Below are 20,506 nucleotides of genomic sequence, written 5' to 3'. Positions count from 1 at the left end.
TCAATGAAGAGGAAGTACTGAGAGTATCGTTCCCCAGAGTGCCTTACTTCTTCTTCTTCTTCTTTTTTTTTTTTTTCGAGGTAGGGTCTCACTCTAGCCCAGACTGACCTGGAATTCACTATGGAATCTCAGGGTGATCTCGAACTCACGGTGATCCTCCTACCTCTGCCTCCCAAGTGCTGGGATTAAAGGCCTGAGCCACCACGCCAGGCTAGAGTGCCTTACTTCTTGATAGCAGTATAAAAGCTAGTGAACAGGAGGTGAGAGCTGGAGACATGGCTCAGTGATTAAGGTGCTTGCCTGCAAATCCTAACGACCTGAGTTTTGTTTCCCAGTACTCACATATAGCCAGATGCAGAATAAGGGTGCATGCATCTGGAGTTCATTTGCAGTGGATAGAGAACCTGGCATGCCCATGCTCTCTGTCTCCCTCTGCTTGCATATAAATAAATAAATCATTATATAAAATTTTAAAAAGAAATTAGAATAAAAAGAAAAGGAGATGAGAGCTGAGTGGAGGTCCTTGGGAGAAGAGCACCACCAAGCACTTACAAGCAGTGGACAACTGTGCGGCCTTCACCACCATTGTATTCCTCCTGCCACTTGTCCACCTGGCGGATGAGCTTCAAGAAGGAGCGCTTGGACACAGGTGTGTCTCTGTACATCGGCCAGCCCAGGAACTGGAACTGCTGTACCATCCGATATCCATCTTGAGGCTATGGGGAAGCAGTCGGTAGATAATCAGGGAATAGAAAGAAAGCTGGCATCATTTACTTTATTGAATTCCCGTGGCCTGATTCCTCCTACTTGATCTTCACATCAGAACAGGACATTATTAAAGGAGGCTCTAGCCAGCAAATTACAAAGGCTGCTTCTACATGACTGAAAAGTTACTATTTTTAATCTTGAGTGGTTATAAAATTCAGGTGCTTTAAATGACAGGCCACAGATAAATAAGAGTGAAGCACGATGCTTATAGTTTGCAAAGCCAAGAGAAAAACATCAGGACTTACTGCTTAGTGCATTAGGTGGCCTCACTTTAATTATAGATAAATTAAAGGGTAAGGATAAATTATAAGCAGGAGATGTTTGTGGGTTCAGCGTGCTATGTGTTTCCTGCAAGTACAACATAGCTTTGCTTAATGATGTGAACTCTTGCTAAGATATCAATAGTTAATTAATCTTTAGTTATAATTAAATAGACTTGCAGGATTCAAAACAGTGTTACAGGGTTTATGTTAGAAGAGTGAAAACAGCTTGGCGTGGACCCTTGGTGGCATTCAGCAGTGCTTGGTACTGGTGAGGACTCTCTCTCCATGCTTTCCTGGCTGGTTGTCCTGCCCCCTCTGCCTCAGCCTCCTAGATATTTTGGTGATGGAAGACTTCAGGTTCTGTCCTGGGATTCCTGGATATCCTCTGTCTCTCTCTTCAAGATTCCAGTCATAAGTTCATATCTCTTTTGTCCCCCTCAGTTACTCAAAGCCTGACCTAACATTCCTCCTTGAGATTCAATCATCCCAAACGTATTATACCAAAACTGAACTTCAGATCTACTCTCCACATGCCCCCTTGAAACCAAAGAATTTGTTCTGTCCACAAGCTCTAATGGTTTAGTGAATGGCAATCCTATTATTTTTGATCCCAGGACCAAAACCTTGAGAAGCACCTTGATTTCCTGGGACCCTATTGCTCAGCTTCAGGATATCGCAGAGTGTATTACCTCCAACTATCACCACACCTAGCCTGCCGTTCTCATTTGTCACTCGGATCCTTTCCCAGCCTCCCAATGAGCCTCTCTTAGAATCTGAACTTGAGGCCACAGCCAGAGTACCCCTTTAAAGGTATTCATGCCACCGTGTGGTTCTTCTGAAAACCATGTGATACCTGCTCATTTGTTTTCAAGAAAAGCCTTCTTGCTGGACAGAGGTCACTGTCCTCCCACCCCCAGCTCTTCTTGCTTTAGCTTACTATACCTTATCAGTGTCCTGCCTTACTGGGAACTTAATCGGTGCAGCCTTGCTACACGACCTTTTCATGGTTATTGCTTCCTGAAAATTTGTCTCCCAGACAGCCCAGGGCCTTTTATTCTTTTCTTCAGGGTTATGCTCATATGAAGCACCTGTTTAAAATGGAGACTGTCCCCAATACCCTAGAACTTTCTATAAAATTGAACACTTTCTAATATACTATATCTATAATTCTATCTATTATATTTATTATTTAATTGTCATTTGATAAAGACTCTTTGCTTGATCAAACTTTTGTCAGGCTCCTGGGCCTTTCTTTTGGCCCATAATTGCCCACCATTTATTGTACAATCCAGTCTTAGCTATCCTTGCAAGTCTGTCAAGTAGTCCCTGCCAGTAACTGATACCTGATCAAGTTCCTCTCCTCCACTGTGCTCCAGAGGCACCTGCTCACTCTGGCCTCTCTTTAGCAAGAATCCCTCTTATCTTCATGTTTCCTCTTAGCAATTTTCCATCTGCTGACCCCCATCTTCTGTGCTATTCATTTCTACTAGCCCATACTATGCTCAGAGTGGCTCCTGCTATAGTTGGTCCTTGCCTTTGGTGAGTAAGAAAGTCTTATTGTGCCTTAACATTTGTCAGTAAGTAACTTGTGTGTATGTTTTTATGTCTTAAGATATGTGTGTATGTGTGTGTGCATGTGTGTGAGTATGTGTGTATGTATGTGTGAGTGTGTGTGCATGTGTATGTGTGCATGAGTGTGCATGCATGGCACATGTGGAGACCAGAGGACAATCTTAGGTATCATCTGTCAGGTTCCATCCACTTTTATTTATTTTTGTTTTGAGACAGGGTCTCTCACTAGCTAGGAATTTGCCAAATAGGCAAGACTGCCTATCTCTGCTAACCCAGCACTGGGGTTACAAGAATATGCTACCATGCCCAGTTATTATTATTATTATTTTTTTAAAAACATGGGTTATGGGAATTAAATTCAAGTTCGCATGTTTGCAAGACAAGCACTTTACCACTTGAGCTACCTCCCCAGCCTCTGACTGCTATTTTATTCAACACCTCCCCACTAGTATACAACTTCCATAAGGCCAGGGTTTTGCTTTGCTGACTGAGGCCTGCCAACCTTATAGAGTGGTGCCTGATGTAAAGTGGGTATGCTAAACAGTAATGAAACCCCATTCACAGGCCCCATTGGCTCTGGCTCTTACTCTGGCGGCATTGTAGATCCGGAATATCCTGCTGATGATGTCCTCTTCTAAGTCTGCAGACACAAACTCCACCTGGATAGGGCCATGTCTGTGCACCCCATTTTCTGGCCAGTATTGTGGACACAACTGTATTCAAGACATAGAAACACAATCTTAATTGCAAAAATAAATTTCCTACTTGATAAGATCATAGTTGAAACTTGGCAGTTTTTAAGACTTCATCAATCTTTATCAGTTCCCTTCCTTCTTTTTCTCCTTCCTTAAAATGTTCAGGTAGAAGGACTTTCTTGATAGCTAATTTCTCCTGCCCTTTTCCTATGATTTTTTTCTATATTTTCTTAAAAATGTATCTGTTAGGCATGGACATTTGTTTCTAAGGAGGTCGCTCACAGTATCTCTTCAGCACACTTTGTGTGGTCCCTCTTGAATGTGGAAAGGAATGCTAAAACCTTGGGGGAGAGGCCACTGATCACTATGATGAAAGTCAGGATGCTTATTAACATATATCCCAATCTTCACCCTCCCCTGATGAACTTTTGGGAATAGGCTATTTTGTGACAAGATTCAGAACTGCTAACAGTGGTGGGCTGCATTTTAACACTCTGCTTTATGCTCTCCCCACCTCAGACCTAGGAATCCTGGTGTCATAAATGAGTAAATACCTTGGTGTCTTAACTGGGAGTGCTTTTGATTAAAAACATTATTTTCCAGAGTGTCTGACTTTAGGTATTGGTACTAACAGGGAAGTAGAACCTTTGTACAAACAATGCCCAACTCGGTGTGCAGGAGGGCTTTGAAGCTTAGTGGCTTAGGAAAGAGGAGCTACCATTTGCCCAGCTAACAAACTTCCTGAATTTGGACACATCCAGGGGAGAAGAGCCCCTGAGATTTCTCTTTCTTGAAAGATTTTTTTTCAAATCCCAGAAGCTTTACTGGGCATTTACAGTTTAAAATTAATTTGGCATCTTTGGTATTCTAGGAACATGTTTTGGAGTTATGTTTAACTTTTATCTTTCTGGTTTACCTGAGGGGCAAATGGCTTATGGCCAGGCAAGAAAGGAACTCGTTCATGATTTTCTAACCTGTTGTTATGAGGTCAAGAGCAGATGAAAAACATATCACCTCATTTTGTAGAAAATAATGTGCTATAAAAGGAGAGTACCCACAGTGTTTTTTTTATACTTTTTTTTGATGACTTTTACTTTCCAAAGGAACAAAAATATGACTATCAAATGTTTCAAAGGTTGTTTTATTTTTCAAGATTCCAGATGAATTTTCAGCTGTGTGTTAACTGAAATCTCTCCCCTCTTCTAGACCATGATTACAAAGATTTAGGATGAACCTTATAATTAAGAATTAAGGTAAGATAACCAAACCTACTTTTTCCCCCCTGATTATCTAGGTCTATTGCATTTGATAAAGAATATTTATTTAGCTTAAAATAATGCCCCATGGAAGGTCCCTCTTCACCAGCCCTTCCTCATGAAAAGTCATTAAATTTCCTTGTCAAATAATAGCATGCTGATGTGCATTTTCTTTTTGCTACCCAAGAGCACCCAACATTAAAATGAACAGGCATGATGCTAGAGAGCTACGATGGTAATGCTGCATGCACATTTGAACTGTTGGGTCCACTTTTCTCCTGACTGAGTTAGCATTACTTTCTGTTTGTTTTCTCAGTTCAAGTACCTGATCAAATGCTTGTCACTCACACCACAAAAATATGAATGGCCAGGGCTGGCATCTGGCTCTTGGCATACTGTCTCCTACACTCTGCCCAAGGAAGCCATGTAGAAAATGGCTTAAATGGTCCATAACACATCCATGAACCAGACCTATAAATACTTAAAACAGTTGAGTGCTAGGCTTGGACTGTTGCAAAGCCTTTAAATTCCAATGCTTGGTTTAGTGTTTGCTAAAAGACAGTCCCAGGAGCCTTTTTCTCTCACTCTGAAAATCATCTCTTTTTGTTGAATAGAATTGGAATCTTTTCTCTGACTGCCCCTCAGCCAAGGCTTGGTTGAAGTCCAGGTAATTTGAAATTAGACTGTAGCTTCAGAATTCAAATGTTATGGTTCACTATGAATGCCTGATGTCTTGTTCATGAATAGAAACAAAACCACTACGTAGCACCACATTACTAAACCAGTATATATTACTGCATTCTAGGATTCACATTAGGGAAAAGACAGAATGATTCCAAACAGGGAACAAATTCCTTTCCTTGTGACTTGAAATCTTGAATTAATGAAATTTAACCAGATGCTATTAATTAGAAAAAGACAGGGTTCTTGGTTCTATTTTGAATTAGGCATGTTTTTTTGTAAATAGAGGCAGTATACTCTTCTGAGATCATTAAGGAGGAAGATTTCTAAAATATTTAAGCTCCCTAAGCCAAAAGGAGTAGATGAAATCAAGAATTATCATTACTTTTTCATTAACTAACCTTCAAGAGAGAGCTTTAGCACCATAATGCAGTGCTTCAAACATCATTAAAAGGCTTACAGACCCAAATGTCTATGTTATGTGGAAGACTGATGGTGAAAAAATGCATTTTAGGAAAGAAACATCTCATTTCTTTTCAGTTTAGATATTGACAAAACTTCAGTCCTACCCCCATTTTTAAAAGAATTTATCTCTACTAGATAGGGAATAAATTCATTTCCAAAACAAGTTTATTCTTAAAACATGCTAAATTTAAACTTCCATAATGTTCACTTTTCTGTGGAGGGAATACATTCAGCTCCCAAAGGGCCTTGGTACTAACCATGTCCTGAGAGCTCCCTCTAAGAAACTGTTTCTACCCATATTAATCAAGTCACTTTGTCTACTTCTTCCTCTTTTTCTGTGTTGAGAAGCCCTGAAAAAACTGTTCTCACCAGCTTAGCTCCTCTTATCTCCAAGTCCCATTTTGGTTTCTTTTTAGTGTCTTTACAAAGAATTGACAAAGCTAATTGCCATTCCCTTGCCTGTCTTGCTGTACATGCACAGGCCCCAGGTGAGCAGCACCAGAAAGCACAGATGCCCTATAGCTGGCATTCGGGCCTTCCTCCTTTCTCTACTGTTCTTTGGCTTGCTTGCTCTTCCTTCAGCTGTGCATTGCTCAGCTTAGATGCCATCTATGACCTTGAATTTAGCTGGTGTGTATTTTGACAATTTGGGCACAGCCTTGTTTCTGATCCTATTGTCATGTCTCTTCCACAATGTATGAATTCAGCCCAACTTCCTGGTTTCCACTGACCTTATGCTCTAGCTTTCATTCTACCTGGTTTGTAACACTTACGTTTCAGTTTTACTACTTTCTCAACTGTCAACTGGCATATAAACCCTTGCAAGGGGTCTGTACTTCTCAGCAAAAAACAACAACAACAACAAAAAACAACCAACACATATACAGAGTTGACCCTATGGCATGAGCTTTGCTTGGAGGAAGCCTCAGTCTCACCTGGGCAGGATCCACATCATTGAGCATAACTACTGATGTGCAGTGATAATCCAGGACCAGTCGCCAGAAGTCCTTGACTGTGTTTGGCAAAGGATGCTGGGTGACTATGAAAGCTGAAGGCTGTTTATAGCTCTGTAAACACAAACAAGAGAGATCCAAATATACCCAGGAAAATGTGAAGGGAGGAAACTAAGTTATTTTTTGCACATGGACACATGTGGCAAGAAATGCTAAACACATTTAGCAATTGTTGCATTCTATTGTCATTGTCAACACCAAAATAGACTAAATATAAACTTATCTGTGAAATAACAATAATGAGATATCCTCATTTTAATACCAAGGAAAAGTTCTATAGCTATGTCTTACTAGTTTTCTAAATATTTCTGATAGGCAATATTGACTCTAAAAATTAATAATTTTAATGGAGAAAATTTCGGCTTAATTTAAAAATTATGCACAATTAAAATAGTACTGCTTTTTCTAAAGCTTGTTTACTTGTCATTTATCTGTGTGATGGTGTTACTTATTCCAGCCGTAAAAGACACACATGTGTTTTTCAGCTCCGGAGAGCTTTGAACAAGTTTAAGTGCCCTTTTACCGTATCACACCAACAGAATTAAAATTTCCACATTAGAACTGAAAATATCCATTTACTTTCCCATCAGCTGAACAGCAAGAAGTAAACAGAGTGACACTAAGCAATATGTTGTGTTTTCTTCTCATGTTAATTACTGCCTTAATTGGGAGGAAGGGAATTAAAATAATGTCAGTCACATTATCTACTTTCTTTAACATGGGTGATTTCACAACTGCCTCATGCTCTCTGGTCAGCAGTCGAAAAACCTCACTGCTCAAGTAACTGAGTGAGCTTCATTTATGAGTACCCAGGGCAGGCAGCTGGAGAGAGTATGAATGTCTACCCTGCACAAAACACATGGACTCTGAAATTATTTTTTGTTGTTATTGAGAAAATGGTTTGTGTCTTAAATGGCAGATAATCTAGTTAGGAGGTGGAGTCCATCTTTCTGGGAGCTCTGCCTCATGGACACACTTCCTGTTTCCTTCCCAGGGACTAGAGGTGTCTTACGTCCATGAGGGCTGCGTTGATGTAGTTGCTGCTCTCCCCGTCGATGGTGATGAGGAAGGGCAGGCAGCGGTCTGGAGGCAGGATATCCATGCAGCGATTCTTCTCGTGGTTCCGGGGCAGGAGGGCAATACTGCAGTCCTCCACGCGGAGTGTTGGAGTCACCATGTTTAGGGTCTATGGTGCAAATGGGAGGTACAGGGTCTTTAGCTCCACATGGTCACCCTAGATAGTATGAGTACATACAAGCAAATAATACATTGAATCCTGCCAATATCCAGTCATGATGGATGGAGAAATGGCTTAGTGGTTGGGGAGTTCGCCTGTGAAGACTAAGGACCCAAATATACAAGGTAGCTCATGTGTCCGGGGTTTGCTTGCAGTGGCTAGAGGCCCTGGAATGACTTCTCATTCTTTCTCTCTCTTTATCTGTTTTTCTCTCTCTCTCAGACAAATAAAAAAATAAATAAATTTTTTTTTTTTTTTTAAAAGCATGATAGAGTGATGGGGACATGGCTAAGCAGTTAAAGTCTTTGGCTTGCAAAGACTAAAGGCCCAGGTTTGATTCCTCAGGACCCATGCAAAGCCAGATGCACAAAGCACAGTATGTATCTGGAGTTTGCTTGCAGTGGCAGGAGACCCCTGGCATGCCAGTTATCTCTCTCTTCATATATAATTTTAAAAAGCATGATATAGTTACAAAGGCACTTTGTGAACTGTACAAAATGTTCCATAAGACCTCAAAAAAGATTCATAGTGGATAAATTCTTGCTTTTTAAAAGGTATGTGAGGTTGGGAACATCTCTATAGTATCTTTGTCTCACATTTGTAATTTAGGGGATATAAGTCTCTTGCAGTTGACTGCAAGACGGTTCCCTCCCATACTCCTGAATTATACCAGTTAGGCTTTCTCTACTGGGGTTTAGGCCACAGATAGTACCTGTGAGCAATAAGGGCAGGAAGCAGAGGAGTAGGGGCCTTCTAGAGTCCTAGGATTGGGTGCCAACAGTTCTAAGGAGAGCTGAGTACCTGGGGGATTTGGGAGGCAAGAAGTTGGGAGAGGAATTGACCTAGAGTTAGGTATATTTATATATACCAAGATGTATATTCATTTACCTAAATGAAGATCTATATTAAGAAAATATTCTTAGTCCTCATTTCTATGGGTAGACTGTACCCATAGTTAGGATCTAGTGCTTGAGATCACTTGGTGTCTGCTTGAAATGTAAATGGCTCTATTAGTGATTTGAAGCCAGGTAATTGGGCCATTGTGACATCTGGTGACATCTACCCAAGTGTTTTGAATGATGCTGGTGTTAGAAATCTAGATAGTAGAGTCCAGAGATGTTGTTAAACTTACTACAGGAGGCTACCTCACACAGTGGCCTACACAGCCCCAAATGTCATTAGTTATTAGTTGAGCTCTGTGTTGGTTCAATGGTTCAAGAGCTGACTTTGAAGTTTTCTCCAAGGAGCAAGGTCATGGCCAAACATGTGTTCCTTCAGGTTTACTTACCCGGAACTCCTCTTTAATCTGGCTTGAATTTGTCTGTGGGTCCAGTTTGTTCATGTCATAATATAGAGACCTAACTTGAGAAGCAGGGATGGAGGTGTCTCCACAAAGACAGGCTTCCAAGATCGCATCATGGATAAACACATACTGCTCCTGGAGAAGCAGATAGAAGTAGTTAGAGAAGGAGAAATCAAGGTAATCCAAAAGAACTAGAGAAGGGCAGGACAGATAGCCTTGGTTTTTAGGCCTGTATTGTCAAGATAATAGAGACAATGCATTTTCAACAGGGAGAAACAAGCTCTGAGGGCCTCACTGCCAAAAGACTGGATCTCTGAGTATGAGTAATCTGGCTCTTCATATGGGACAGCTGCTGTGTCACCTGCCTGGCCACAGGAGGAAGAGAGAAACTGGAGCTTAATAATATATACAAACAAATCAGAGCAGATGTAGCACTGTAACAGTGACTAAAATATGTCTGGAATTTGGATCCCATGAATTTGGAGTTCAACATTTCAGATGAGAAATGAGCAGAATTTGGCTGATATTAAAATAATTTCTTAACTAGATTAGAAGTATGAAGAAGATCCAGGGAAATTTGCTCTGGAGACATTATGAACTGTGGGAACTACTTATTTTGAAACATCAATTAATCTTATGGAAACATTTATAAGGCCACTGTGGTGGTTTGATTCAGGTGTCCCCCACAAACTTAGGTATTCCAAATGCTAGTCTCCCCAGCTGATGGCAATTGGAAATTAAAGCCTCCCAGAGGCAATGTATTGTTGGGGATAGGCTTATGGGTGTTATACTAGTTTCCCCATGTCAGTGTTTGGCACATTCTCCTGTTGCAATTGCCCACCTTATGTTAACCAGGAGGTGATGTCCACCTTCTACTCATGCCATCACTTTTTCCTGCCATCATGGAGCTTCCCCTCAAGTCTGTAAGCCAAAATAGCCCCCCTTGTTTCCCCAAAGCTGCCTTGGTGGGGTGATTTCTGCTAGCAATGTGAACCTGACTGCAACAGCCACTGTACAGCTCTTCTACATGTGTACAATAAGACTACAGTCTAAAGATGGGTTCTCTGTGGTTGGGGGGTGTAGTTCAGTGGCAAGGAACTTGTCTCACATGTGCAAGGTACTGGGTTTGGTCCCCAGCAACAGTGAAAAACAGGTATAAAAATGTGTCTGCTGTGACTTGGCAGTGACTTTCCCTATAACCAATTAGTTAACTCTGACTGTATTTATTATTGCTCTTTAATCATATGAAATGTTAAAGGGTCTGTATCTTATTTTTTTGGTGTGTGTACAGTATGTGTAGCTTAAACACGTATGCACATGCACATGCCTGTATGTGGAGCCAAAGGAGGATGTTAGGTGACTTCCTCTATCACCTTTCCACTTGTTTGCCTGAGACAGTCTCTCACTGAACCTAAAAGGGAGTCCCGATGATCCTCTTGTCTCCTCTACCCTCAGTGTTGGAATTACAGATAGGCCTGGTCATGCCTGCTGGCTTTTGGTGTGGATGTTGGGGAATAAATGCATGTCTTTATTCTTGCATAGCAAGTGCACTTACCTGTTAAACCATCTCCCCAGCCCTAAAGGGTGTTTTTTTTTTTTTTTTTTAAAGCCATGGATTTGTATAAACAACTGGGAGTTTCAGTTTACAAAACAGCCTATTCCTATTCAACACTTTGGTGAGATCAAGTGAGAAAATGAGTGTGGCACACATTTGATCAATTGAAAGCACATTAAAGTATAAATGCATTCAGAGTCTTAACAAAATAACACACAAAAATAATTTTTATCATTATTTTCCATAAAAAGCCCTCTGGTTTAAAGAAAAGAGATCATGAAAATAGTACTTAGAATTTCTGTAATTTTTATAGTGGCTAAAAATTGGGATTGGGTTTCCCATGGAATTTTGTAAACCTTAATGTATGATCTAAAGATATGCTTATTTTTTATTCTGCTTCATGATCCATTTTCCAGGTTGTGTATTTTAGGGCTTACTTAAAACAATCAAATGTTAATAAAAATGTGAATGCCCAAGGTCCAGGATATAATTCTTTAAGTTCTTGATACAGCTTGAATTTCATCTTAAAACGTTAATGGTTGGATTTTATAAAGCAAAGCCTACTTGACCATAAATCAGAAATAAATCTCAATATCCACAGTCAGGGACTTCCATATCCCACTATCATCATTAGATAGATTGTCTAAGCATACAATCAAGAGGGAAATAATAGATCTTAACAACACCATAGATCAACTAGACTTAACAGACATCTACTGAACATTCCATCACAATTGTACAGAATACATATTCTTCTCAGTGGACCATGAATCATATATTAGGGCATGCCTCCATAAATTCAGGAAAATGTAACATAACTTCCAGCATCATACTGGACCACATGCTTTACAGCTAGAAATTAACAATAGGATGAACAACAGAAATTGTATCAGCTTCTAAAGACTGAACAACACACTATTAAACAATGAATGGGCTGTGGAAGTAATTGAAAAGGAAACTGTGAAATTTCTTGAACTGAATGATAATGAATGATAATGAAAACACAACATACCAAAACTTATGGGACACAATGAAGGTAATCCTAAAGGGAAAATTCATAGCACGAAATGCCTTCATAACAAAGAAAGAAAGATCTCAAAATAATAACCTCACTGTCCACCTAAAGGCATTGGAAAAACAAGAAGAATCCAACCCTAACAGCTGCAGACAAAAAGAAATAATTAAGATAAGAGCAGGAATTAATAAATTAGAAACTAAGAAAATAATTAAGAAAATTGATGAAACAAAGAACTGGTTCTATGGGAAAAAAAATACTGGTACCCCCTGACTAATTTGATCAAGAAACAAACAAACAAACAAACAAGGAGTCTTGAGTTAATACAATTAGAAACGAAAAGGGAGAAGTCACAACAGACATCAATAAAATTGGAAGAATCATCAGGACATATTTCCAAAATCTCTACTCCACAAAATTGGATAACCTGGAGGAAATGGATGAATTCCTAGACACATACCACCTACCAAAACTAAACTCAGAACAGATAAATCTCTAAAACAAAACAATTACATCTATCAAGATTGAAAATGTAACCAAAATCTTCCCTAAAGGAAAAGTCCAGGAACTTATGGATTCTCAGCTGAATTCTACCTTCATCGAAGAACTGAAACCATTGTTTCTCAAGGCTTTTCATGTAATTGGAGAACAGGGAATGCTCTGAACTCCTTCTATGAAGCTAACATCCCCCTAAAACACCAGACAGAGATAAGAAAACTATACACCTATATCCCTGATGAATTTAGATGCAAAAATCCTGAACAAAATCCTCACAAGCCAAATTGAATAACACATTCAAAGTATTATCTACCTCAATCAAGCAGGCTTCAACCCAGGGAGGCAGGGCTGGTTCAACATAGGGAAATTGATTAACATAATACACTACATAAATAAACTTAAACACAAGAACCACATGATCATTTAAATAGATGCAGAGAAGGCCTGTGACAAAATACAGCACCACTTCATGATCAAAATGCTGGAGAGACTAGGCATGGAGGGTTTATATTTCAACATAATAAAAGCTATATACAGAGCATTTAAAGCACAAATCATTCTTTAAGATTAGGAGAAGAAGACTCAAGAAATTCCCATTAAGACTGAGGAAAGACAGGGGTGCCCACTCTCACTACTGTTCTTCAACATAGTACTAGAAATCCTAACAAGCAACAAGACAGGAAAAGCTATAAAAGGAATACAAATTGGAAAGAAAGAAGGCAAACTAGCCCTATTTACAGACATGATCCTATACATAAGTGACCCAAAAGACTTTACCATAAAACTTCTAAAAGTGATACATTCCTTTAGGAAAGTGGCAGGATACCAAACACACAAAAATCAGTAGCTAAAAAAGAAAAAACAAACAAACTTGGTAACCTTACTATACTCAAAAGATAAATATATAGAGAAATAAATCAGCAAGGCTGTCTCATTTTCAATAGCTATACACAAAAAATCAAATACATTGGAAAAACACTAACCCAGGATGTGAAAAATGTATATGCTAAAAAGATAAAAACACTCAAGAAAGAAATTGAAGAGGACATGAGAAGACGGATAGACCTTCCATGTTCCTGGATAGGTAGAATTAATATTGTGAAAATGGTAATCCTACCAAAAACAATATACAGATACAATGCAATATCAATACAAATCCCAGCATTGTTCTTCACAGAGACAGAAAATGTAATCTCAATATATATATATGGGATGGCAGAAAGCCTCAGATATCCAAATGTCCTCAGCAGAAGAAACACTTCTGGAGTATACCTGAGCCAAAGCTATGGTACAAATCTGTAGAAACAAAAACAGCCAGGTACTGTCATAAAAGCAGACATTTAGATCAATGGAATAGAAATGAAGACCAAGCCTTTAGTATGAAGTAGCAACTAAAGCTACTTGATCTTTGATAAAGGAGCCAACAATGTACACTGGAGAAAAGACAACATGTTCAACAAGTGGTGCTGGTCAAATTGGATAACCACATGTAGAAAAATGAAAGTAGACCCACTCCTGTCACCATGCATAATAACCAACTCCAAATGGATTAAAGACCCTAACATAAGACCTAAAACTTTTGTTTGTTTCTTTTTGTTTTACGAGGTAGGGTTTCACTCTAGCTCAGGCTGACCTGGAATTATACTATGTATTCTCAGGGTAGCCTCGAACTCACGGTGATCCTCCTACCTCTACCTCCCAAGTGCTGGGATTAAAGGTGTGTACCACCACACCTGGCTTAAGACCTAAAACTCTTAATTGCCTGGAAAAAAAAATAGAGAACTCTATATGATGCAGGAGTGGGGAAAGACTTCCTGAACAATATCCCAGTCACCCAGGAAATTAAACAATCATTAAAACAGCGGGATCTTATGGAGCTAAAATGATTTTGTACAGACAAACATAGCATAAACAGAGCCAACAGACTACCCACAGAATGGGAGAAAATCTTCACCAGCTATGCCACCAACAGAAGGCTAATGGCTAGACTCTACAAAGAACTCATAAAACTAAACAATTAAAATAATCAAACAATTCACTCAAAAAAAGAATAAGTTAAAGAAACAAGAGAAAGAAGAAAAAGGAAAATAAATGGGAGAAATGGAATAGGATGGTTGACGTTGGGCCTTATGCAATGCAGGTGGTCCTCAGTGTACAAGTGCCCAGTTTCCAAACATCCTGTAAGTACTTGGGCCACTTATCTATCTGAGATAACCACCTATATGTCATTGTTTAGTCTTCTGTAAATAATTTTTCTTTATTTAAAAAAAAGTGGGGCAGAGAACTGAATAGGGAATTCTCAATGGGAGAAGTACAAATGGATAATACTTAAGAAAATGTTCGACATTCTTAACAATCAGGGAGATGCAAAGATTCTACCTTACTCCAGTCAGGATGGCAGTCAATACAAAAATAAAGTGACCATGGATGTTGGCAAGGATGTGGGGAAAGAGGAACCCTCATTCACTGCTGGTAGGAGTTCAAGCTTCTACAATCACTATAGAAATCAATATGGAGACTCCTGAAAAAGATGAAAATAGAGCTGTCAGCTCTATAGCTCTGTTGGGTATCTACCCTAAAGGCTCCACTCTTCACTGAAGAGATATCTGCTCAAACATGTTTATAGCTGCTCAGTTCACAATAGCTAAGAATTGGAATCAACCAGTTGCCTATTGTTTGAAAATTGGATAATGAAGTTGTGGCAGATATACACAATGGAATTCTCTTCAGCAGTAAGCAAAAATGATACAATGAAATTTGTAGGAAAATGGACAGACTTGAAACAGATCATTTAAAGCAAATTCATGCAAGCACAGTAAGACAAAAGCCATGTGTTCGCACTCATATGTGGTTCCTAACCTGGAATAGCTTAAGTAGCAGGCATACCTAACAGGGAATTTGATGGATGGAACTATTTGGGGGAAGGGATGGGGGGAATTTATACACAAAACTAAATCCAAAATGAATTAGTACCATAGAAATCTTTCTACTGGATAGCAGACTAAATGGCATAATTCTTAACATGAATTTGCAGGGATTGTCTGGTAAGAAGGGTCCTAACCTAACCCTAAAACATTTGGCACCGTCTTGTAACTCACAGTATCAGAAATTGGTTACAGCTTACATTAAGCTGTTGATTGAAAAGACCTACAAGTTCCCTAAAACAAGCAGGCTTCTGCCAAAGCACTTGATTAACAACTTAAAGTAAAAGGTAAGATCCTATTACTACACACAGCACACGTTGCCTACACAGAACATCAAGAGAGCTGGCTGGAATCTGGAAGGAAGCCAGTTCCCAGATCTCTTCCTGCATAGTGCCACATGAGCTGCTGGGGGAAAGTGGCAAATAATATTGTGTGCTAGCAGGGGACACTGGTATACAAAAGCAACCAGTCTGACAAGATATACACAGTTGTGCAATAGCACCCAGTCTTGGTGGGTAACCAATGGCTCTCTGATTGTCTAAGAGATAGTCACAGTGGATAGGAACCCATAGCTGGAACTGCAAACTGAGTCAGAATCCTATGGAGACCAACATCATGGACTCCAGTGAGAAGTTCCCATTAGTCTTTGGCCAAAAGAGAGGCCACACCCACCAAAAATCTTGCTTAATTAACAATGCTTATCCTATTTCACTTATGCTGACCTCACTCAACATTGGATAATCTATTTTCCATTTTCAGAAGGCAGCAAGAACCAAGGAATAAACCATCCTTCATACATCAGCCAATGCCCAAGTGAAACCAGACAGAATGAAAAAAAAAAAAAAATGGCACCAAAACCTTGCAAGTTTAATGTAGAACTCTTTAGGTTCCTTGACAGAAAAACATGAAAATTTAGGCTAATGGACACAGCTTCTGCTCCTGGAAAATCTTCAACAACAAAATCTGTAACCTGAAACTACCTCTTTTGTTTGTATTTTAAAAAGGAAAACAGAATACAGAAAGAAATGCAGGAAGGAAGGTACAGAAGAGGAGAGGGAGGGATGGCAGGAGGCGTAAGGAGGAAATGGCTTGCCAGGTCCATTCCTTTTTCTCCTATAGCATTCTGTAGAAGTAGTTAGCAGGCTTCCTTTCACCCTTGTCCCTGGGAGGTGGGTACACAGGCAATCCATGGGACCAAACCACAGGAGGACAGTCAGCTCCAGTACCTCTGTCTGCACCATGTTCACTCTTCGTGACCGCAGCTCTCTGACACAGTTGTAGATGTCCACCACCCCTTCCCTTTCGGCCATGTCCAACATGATGTCGATGACAATGAAGCAGCCTGTCCTCCCTGCCCCAGCGCTGCATGGAAAGAGGAGTCAGTCAATGGCGGGAAGGACCACTGTGCTACTGCCACTACTTAAAATAGCATGCTCACAAGGCTATACACCTGTGGTGGTTTGAATGTGAAAAGTCCCCCATTACGTATTATGTATGCCTCATGTATTTGTGACTAAGCCTCATACTTGGTCCCTGGCTGGTAGAGCTTCTGGGAGGCAGAACCTTGCTGGAGGGGTGTCATTGGGAGTGGGCTGCAGGTTTATAAGGCTAGCACACTGGGTGTTCAGAGCTAGTCCACTCAGATGACTTCCTTACTGCTAATGTGACAAGATGTGATGCCCCAGTTTCCTACTCTGCCGTGTTTTCCCTGCCATGATCAAGCTTTCTCTCAAAACTGTAAGCCATAATAAACCCTCTACTCCCATAAGCTGCTTCTGGTTGGGTGTTTTATCTTACCAATGAGGACATAACTTCTAAAACAACCATCACTTCTGTCCAGGTCTAAAATATTTTCATTACCTGCTCCATGAGATTCTGTGCCCATAACCCACGGGGCTCCCATGAAAAGGTTCTGGGAGCCCTGCTTACCTGCAGTGTACCACCAATGGGCCTGCATTGGGTGGACTCTTGGATTTGACCTGCCTGACAAATCCCAGCAGGCCGGTGGCATGGTAGGGGACCCCATGATCTGGCCAGCCCGTGAAGTGAAATTGTCTGATCTCTCGGATTTCATGAACACCTCTCTGCATTCCGCCATCAGCCACAATACAGGGAAGAACAAAGGAAAAGCAATGATGAGTAAGGGCAAGCAGGGCCACAAAGCATTCCTCAGTAGCAAGTCTGAGGCTGGAAAAACAGTGCTGGGGAGGAAGGTCATTTATAGATGGAACAGGTTTATGACGATTAGATGCTTATATATATGAAAGGGGAGGTGATGTTTGGGGGACATGCTAATTTACACATGCAATTCCAGCAAATGATGGATGCCTGTGTTTCTTTGCAATTCCTTTCTGAAAAAGCAGGCTATGTTAAAAGCTGTTCAATATCAGCTACTGAAATACAGGACCTTTTCCTAATTATAGGTACTCCATGTGTATATATACTATGAGTGCTCAGGAAATGTTCCCTGGGAGAATGAATGAGGGCAACTTTCCAGCAGGGTTGGTCAGCAAACTGGTTTCCACCAGCAGTTTAGCTTGTTATGTTTCTCTTTTTAATTTAGGTAAAAGTGTAACTCATTCAACAAACATTGGCAATTTTGTGACTAAATGCTCCAAGGATGATTCAAGGTGCTGGGCATCAGAGATATGAAGATGCCATTTCCTGTCTTGAAGTGGCCACCCCTGTGTGGGGGAAGCATGTGTGTCAGAACATGTAGAGCATGGTCCCTAAGAGTGTTTTATTTATTTTTAAATTCTCAATTAGACCAGTACATTTAATAGGAGGCTGTCTGCCATTGAGCTGAAGGGAGGCTGGAGGGAAGAAAGGTTATGCTTGTTTTAGTTTTAAATTATTTTGAGAATAGTTAAGTGCATATTTTAAGACTGTTTCAACTTTTGAAGACAAAGGTTACTTCTGAAGCCAGGGTTGCATGTAAATCTGGGAAGACTTTGTCTTCTTGCTGGACAACCATTGACTGATCTCTTATCTCTGCAGTAGACCTTACTTTTGCTTTTTTTGTGATAAAAAGTGAACACACATGAATCTTATCATTTTTCAACAAGTATTCTCACATATTTAGCAAGAAAAAATAAATTTAGAAATTTTTTTTATTTTTTTATTATTTTTTTAATTTTTTATTTATTTATTTGAGAGCGATAGACACAGAGAGAAAGACAGATAGCAGCAGAGAGACAGAATGGGCGCGCCAGGGCTTTCAAGCCTCTGCAAATGAACTCCAGACGCGTGCGCCCCCTTGTGCATCAGGCTAACGTGGGACCTGGGGAACCGAGCCTCGAACCGGGGTCCTTAGGCTTCACAGGCAAGCGCTTAACCGCTAAGCCATCTCTCCAGCCCAAATTTAGAAATATTATAGGCTTGGAAAGACAGGGAGAAATAAACAAGTACACATCTTAAGATATGAATTATTGCTATTAATGTGTTAATATATCTTGGCTTAATAATCCAAGAATAAAAAGGCTCTGTTATCCTGTGAACATCTATTCTTTATTAGAGTTCAAGTAGTAAAGAAGTATTGAGGGATTCACAGTGCAAACAAATCAACATTGTCATAAGTGGCTCAGGGATACCAGAGTACTGGTACTAGTGGTTAGCAGCCTACATTTCTTACTGCTTAAAAATGGTCACATTTGGCCACCCACAAACTCCCAATCAGGAGACATATAGTTGAGTGGCTGTCACCCTTCAGGCCCTTAGAAAGCTTCCCTGGATTTAGGCAAGATGACTTGGCCAGGGATAGTTCCATTTAGGTGGTAAGCTTCCTGTGAACTAAGAAGGAACTGGCAATAAATACTCATATACCTTGAAGGGGTGGGGAGAAGGTGTCTTTCTCACTGAGAGTTCAGTCCTAGACTTATTAAGCCTTGAGCCACATCCATCATGAGATGACGTCCCAAATTGATATCTCTATGGCTCATTTTCATAGCTAGGTAAATGTTAACTTCTGGTATCCAAAAAGTCTGTTGTCAGAATAAAGGTCCACTTTACAGTACTAACTAACTTAGCAAAACAAAATGCTCTTGATCCAGTGTTCAATCATGCACATGGACAGCAGTCTCTACTGTTGCTGTTTTGTAATATGTTTGGAAGAAAGGCAAAGATACAACCAGGTGACCAAGGGCCCAGTATTTCCCAGTTGCATGTTAATTACATTTGTCTTTATTTTTCATTAAAAACATTAATGTTTTATTACAAAGTGAAGGTCATTTAATTTTTCCATGTAACATAATAGGGCGACTCCATATCACACAATGATGCCTAGCCCAAAGTGGGTTCTTAATAAATATTTGTGGAATGATTGAATTACTGAGTATACATCTGTCTTTGAGATGGGGAATATTATCCCTACTGTCTTCTGTGAGTCTCCAGGAACCCCTGGGCAGAAAAGTATGTGGTAGCCTTTGCCATCTTGTTTTCTGTCAGAACAAGCAGAGATAGAATCAGCAGATAGCTTGTGTTCATGAAAATCTTGGATCTGTCTTGCTGGCATGATGGATACTATATATTATACAAAACCATTGGATATGTGGAAAGAAAAGGACCAGTAGAGGCAAAACAGGAATTCATCAGCTTTGAATTGCAACTGTCTGCTTGTTTTGTGAAACAGAGTCCAAATACATTTTTCACCTTAAGTCCCTTTTACATCATGCTTTCAAAATTGAATTGCAATAAACTCAAAGTACATGCCTAACCATTTCTTTTTTTTTCCCTTATGATGAGCAAGTTTTAAACCTATGAGTGTTCTGCAAAAGCTGGGATATGTTTTGCTCAAAGATTTCAACTATCCAGTTAGACAATGACTATCATGTCACTTTCATCCCCATTCCCCAGTGCATTCACAAGCTTCTCTTCTCTTCCCTTCCCTTTCCTGCACCATCTCTTCACTGGCTGCTTCATGACTAAAATAACTGGGTGTTTCAGAAACATTTCTGTGCAGCTGGGAATGGAGCAGAGTACAATATGAGGTTTTGAAAAAAAAGAGCAAAGAAACAAACAAACCCTTCCTTTAGCAATTGAGATGCATTTTCAGCTTATTAGAGAGCTGACTATTGTTCAAAGAACTCTATGTTTAAGTGATGGCTTAAGAAAAAAATACTGAGGGTCTTTCATCGCTGTTTTAATGCAGTTATTCATGAGTGCTCTTGCCAAGAGCCATACAAAAATCCTCCACATGTTTTTTCTTCCACAATCCTGCCTAAGAAGGAAAAAAACCTGACATCAAAGTGTGAGGTTCAGAACTT

The 20,506-nt window shown here is 39.9% G+C and overlaps 1 protein-coding gene across 14 annotated transcripts in view; it reads right to left on the bottom strand.

Moving 5' to 3' along the window:
• The window catches only part of Ptprm (protein tyrosine phosphatase receptor type M), an 849,143-nt gene that overhangs the window by 27,585 nt on the left and 801,052 nt on the right, over positions 1-20,506 (bottom strand). For all 14 annotated transcript variants that reach the window (XM_045144750.1, XM_045144751.1, XM_045144752.1 and 11 more), the window contains 7 exons: positions 17,175-17,329; positions 16,472-16,607; positions 9,239-9,388; positions 7,726-7,899; positions 6,636-6,767; positions 3,191-3,316; positions 553-716 (listed from right to left, as the gene is read on the bottom strand). In XM_045144750.1, coding sequence (XP_045000685.1) covers positions 553-716; positions 3,191-3,316; positions 6,636-6,767; positions 7,726-7,899; positions 9,239-9,388; positions 16,472-16,607; positions 17,175-17,329 — 1,037 coding nt within the window. The remainder of the gene's footprint in view (positions 1-552; positions 717-3,190; positions 3,317-6,635; positions 6,768-7,725; positions 7,900-9,238; positions 9,389-16,471; positions 16,608-17,174; positions 17,330-20,506) is intronic.

This window comes from Jaculus jaculus, chromosome 2 (genome assembly GCF_020740685.1).
Source record: "Jaculus jaculus isolate mJacJac1 chromosome 2, mJacJac1.mat.Y.cur, whole genome shotgun sequence".
NCBI classification, from domain to species: Eukaryota; Metazoa; Chordata; class Mammalia; order Rodentia; family Dipodidae; genus Jaculus; species Jaculus jaculus.
This window is presented reverse-complemented; position numbering and strand designations above follow the sequence as displayed.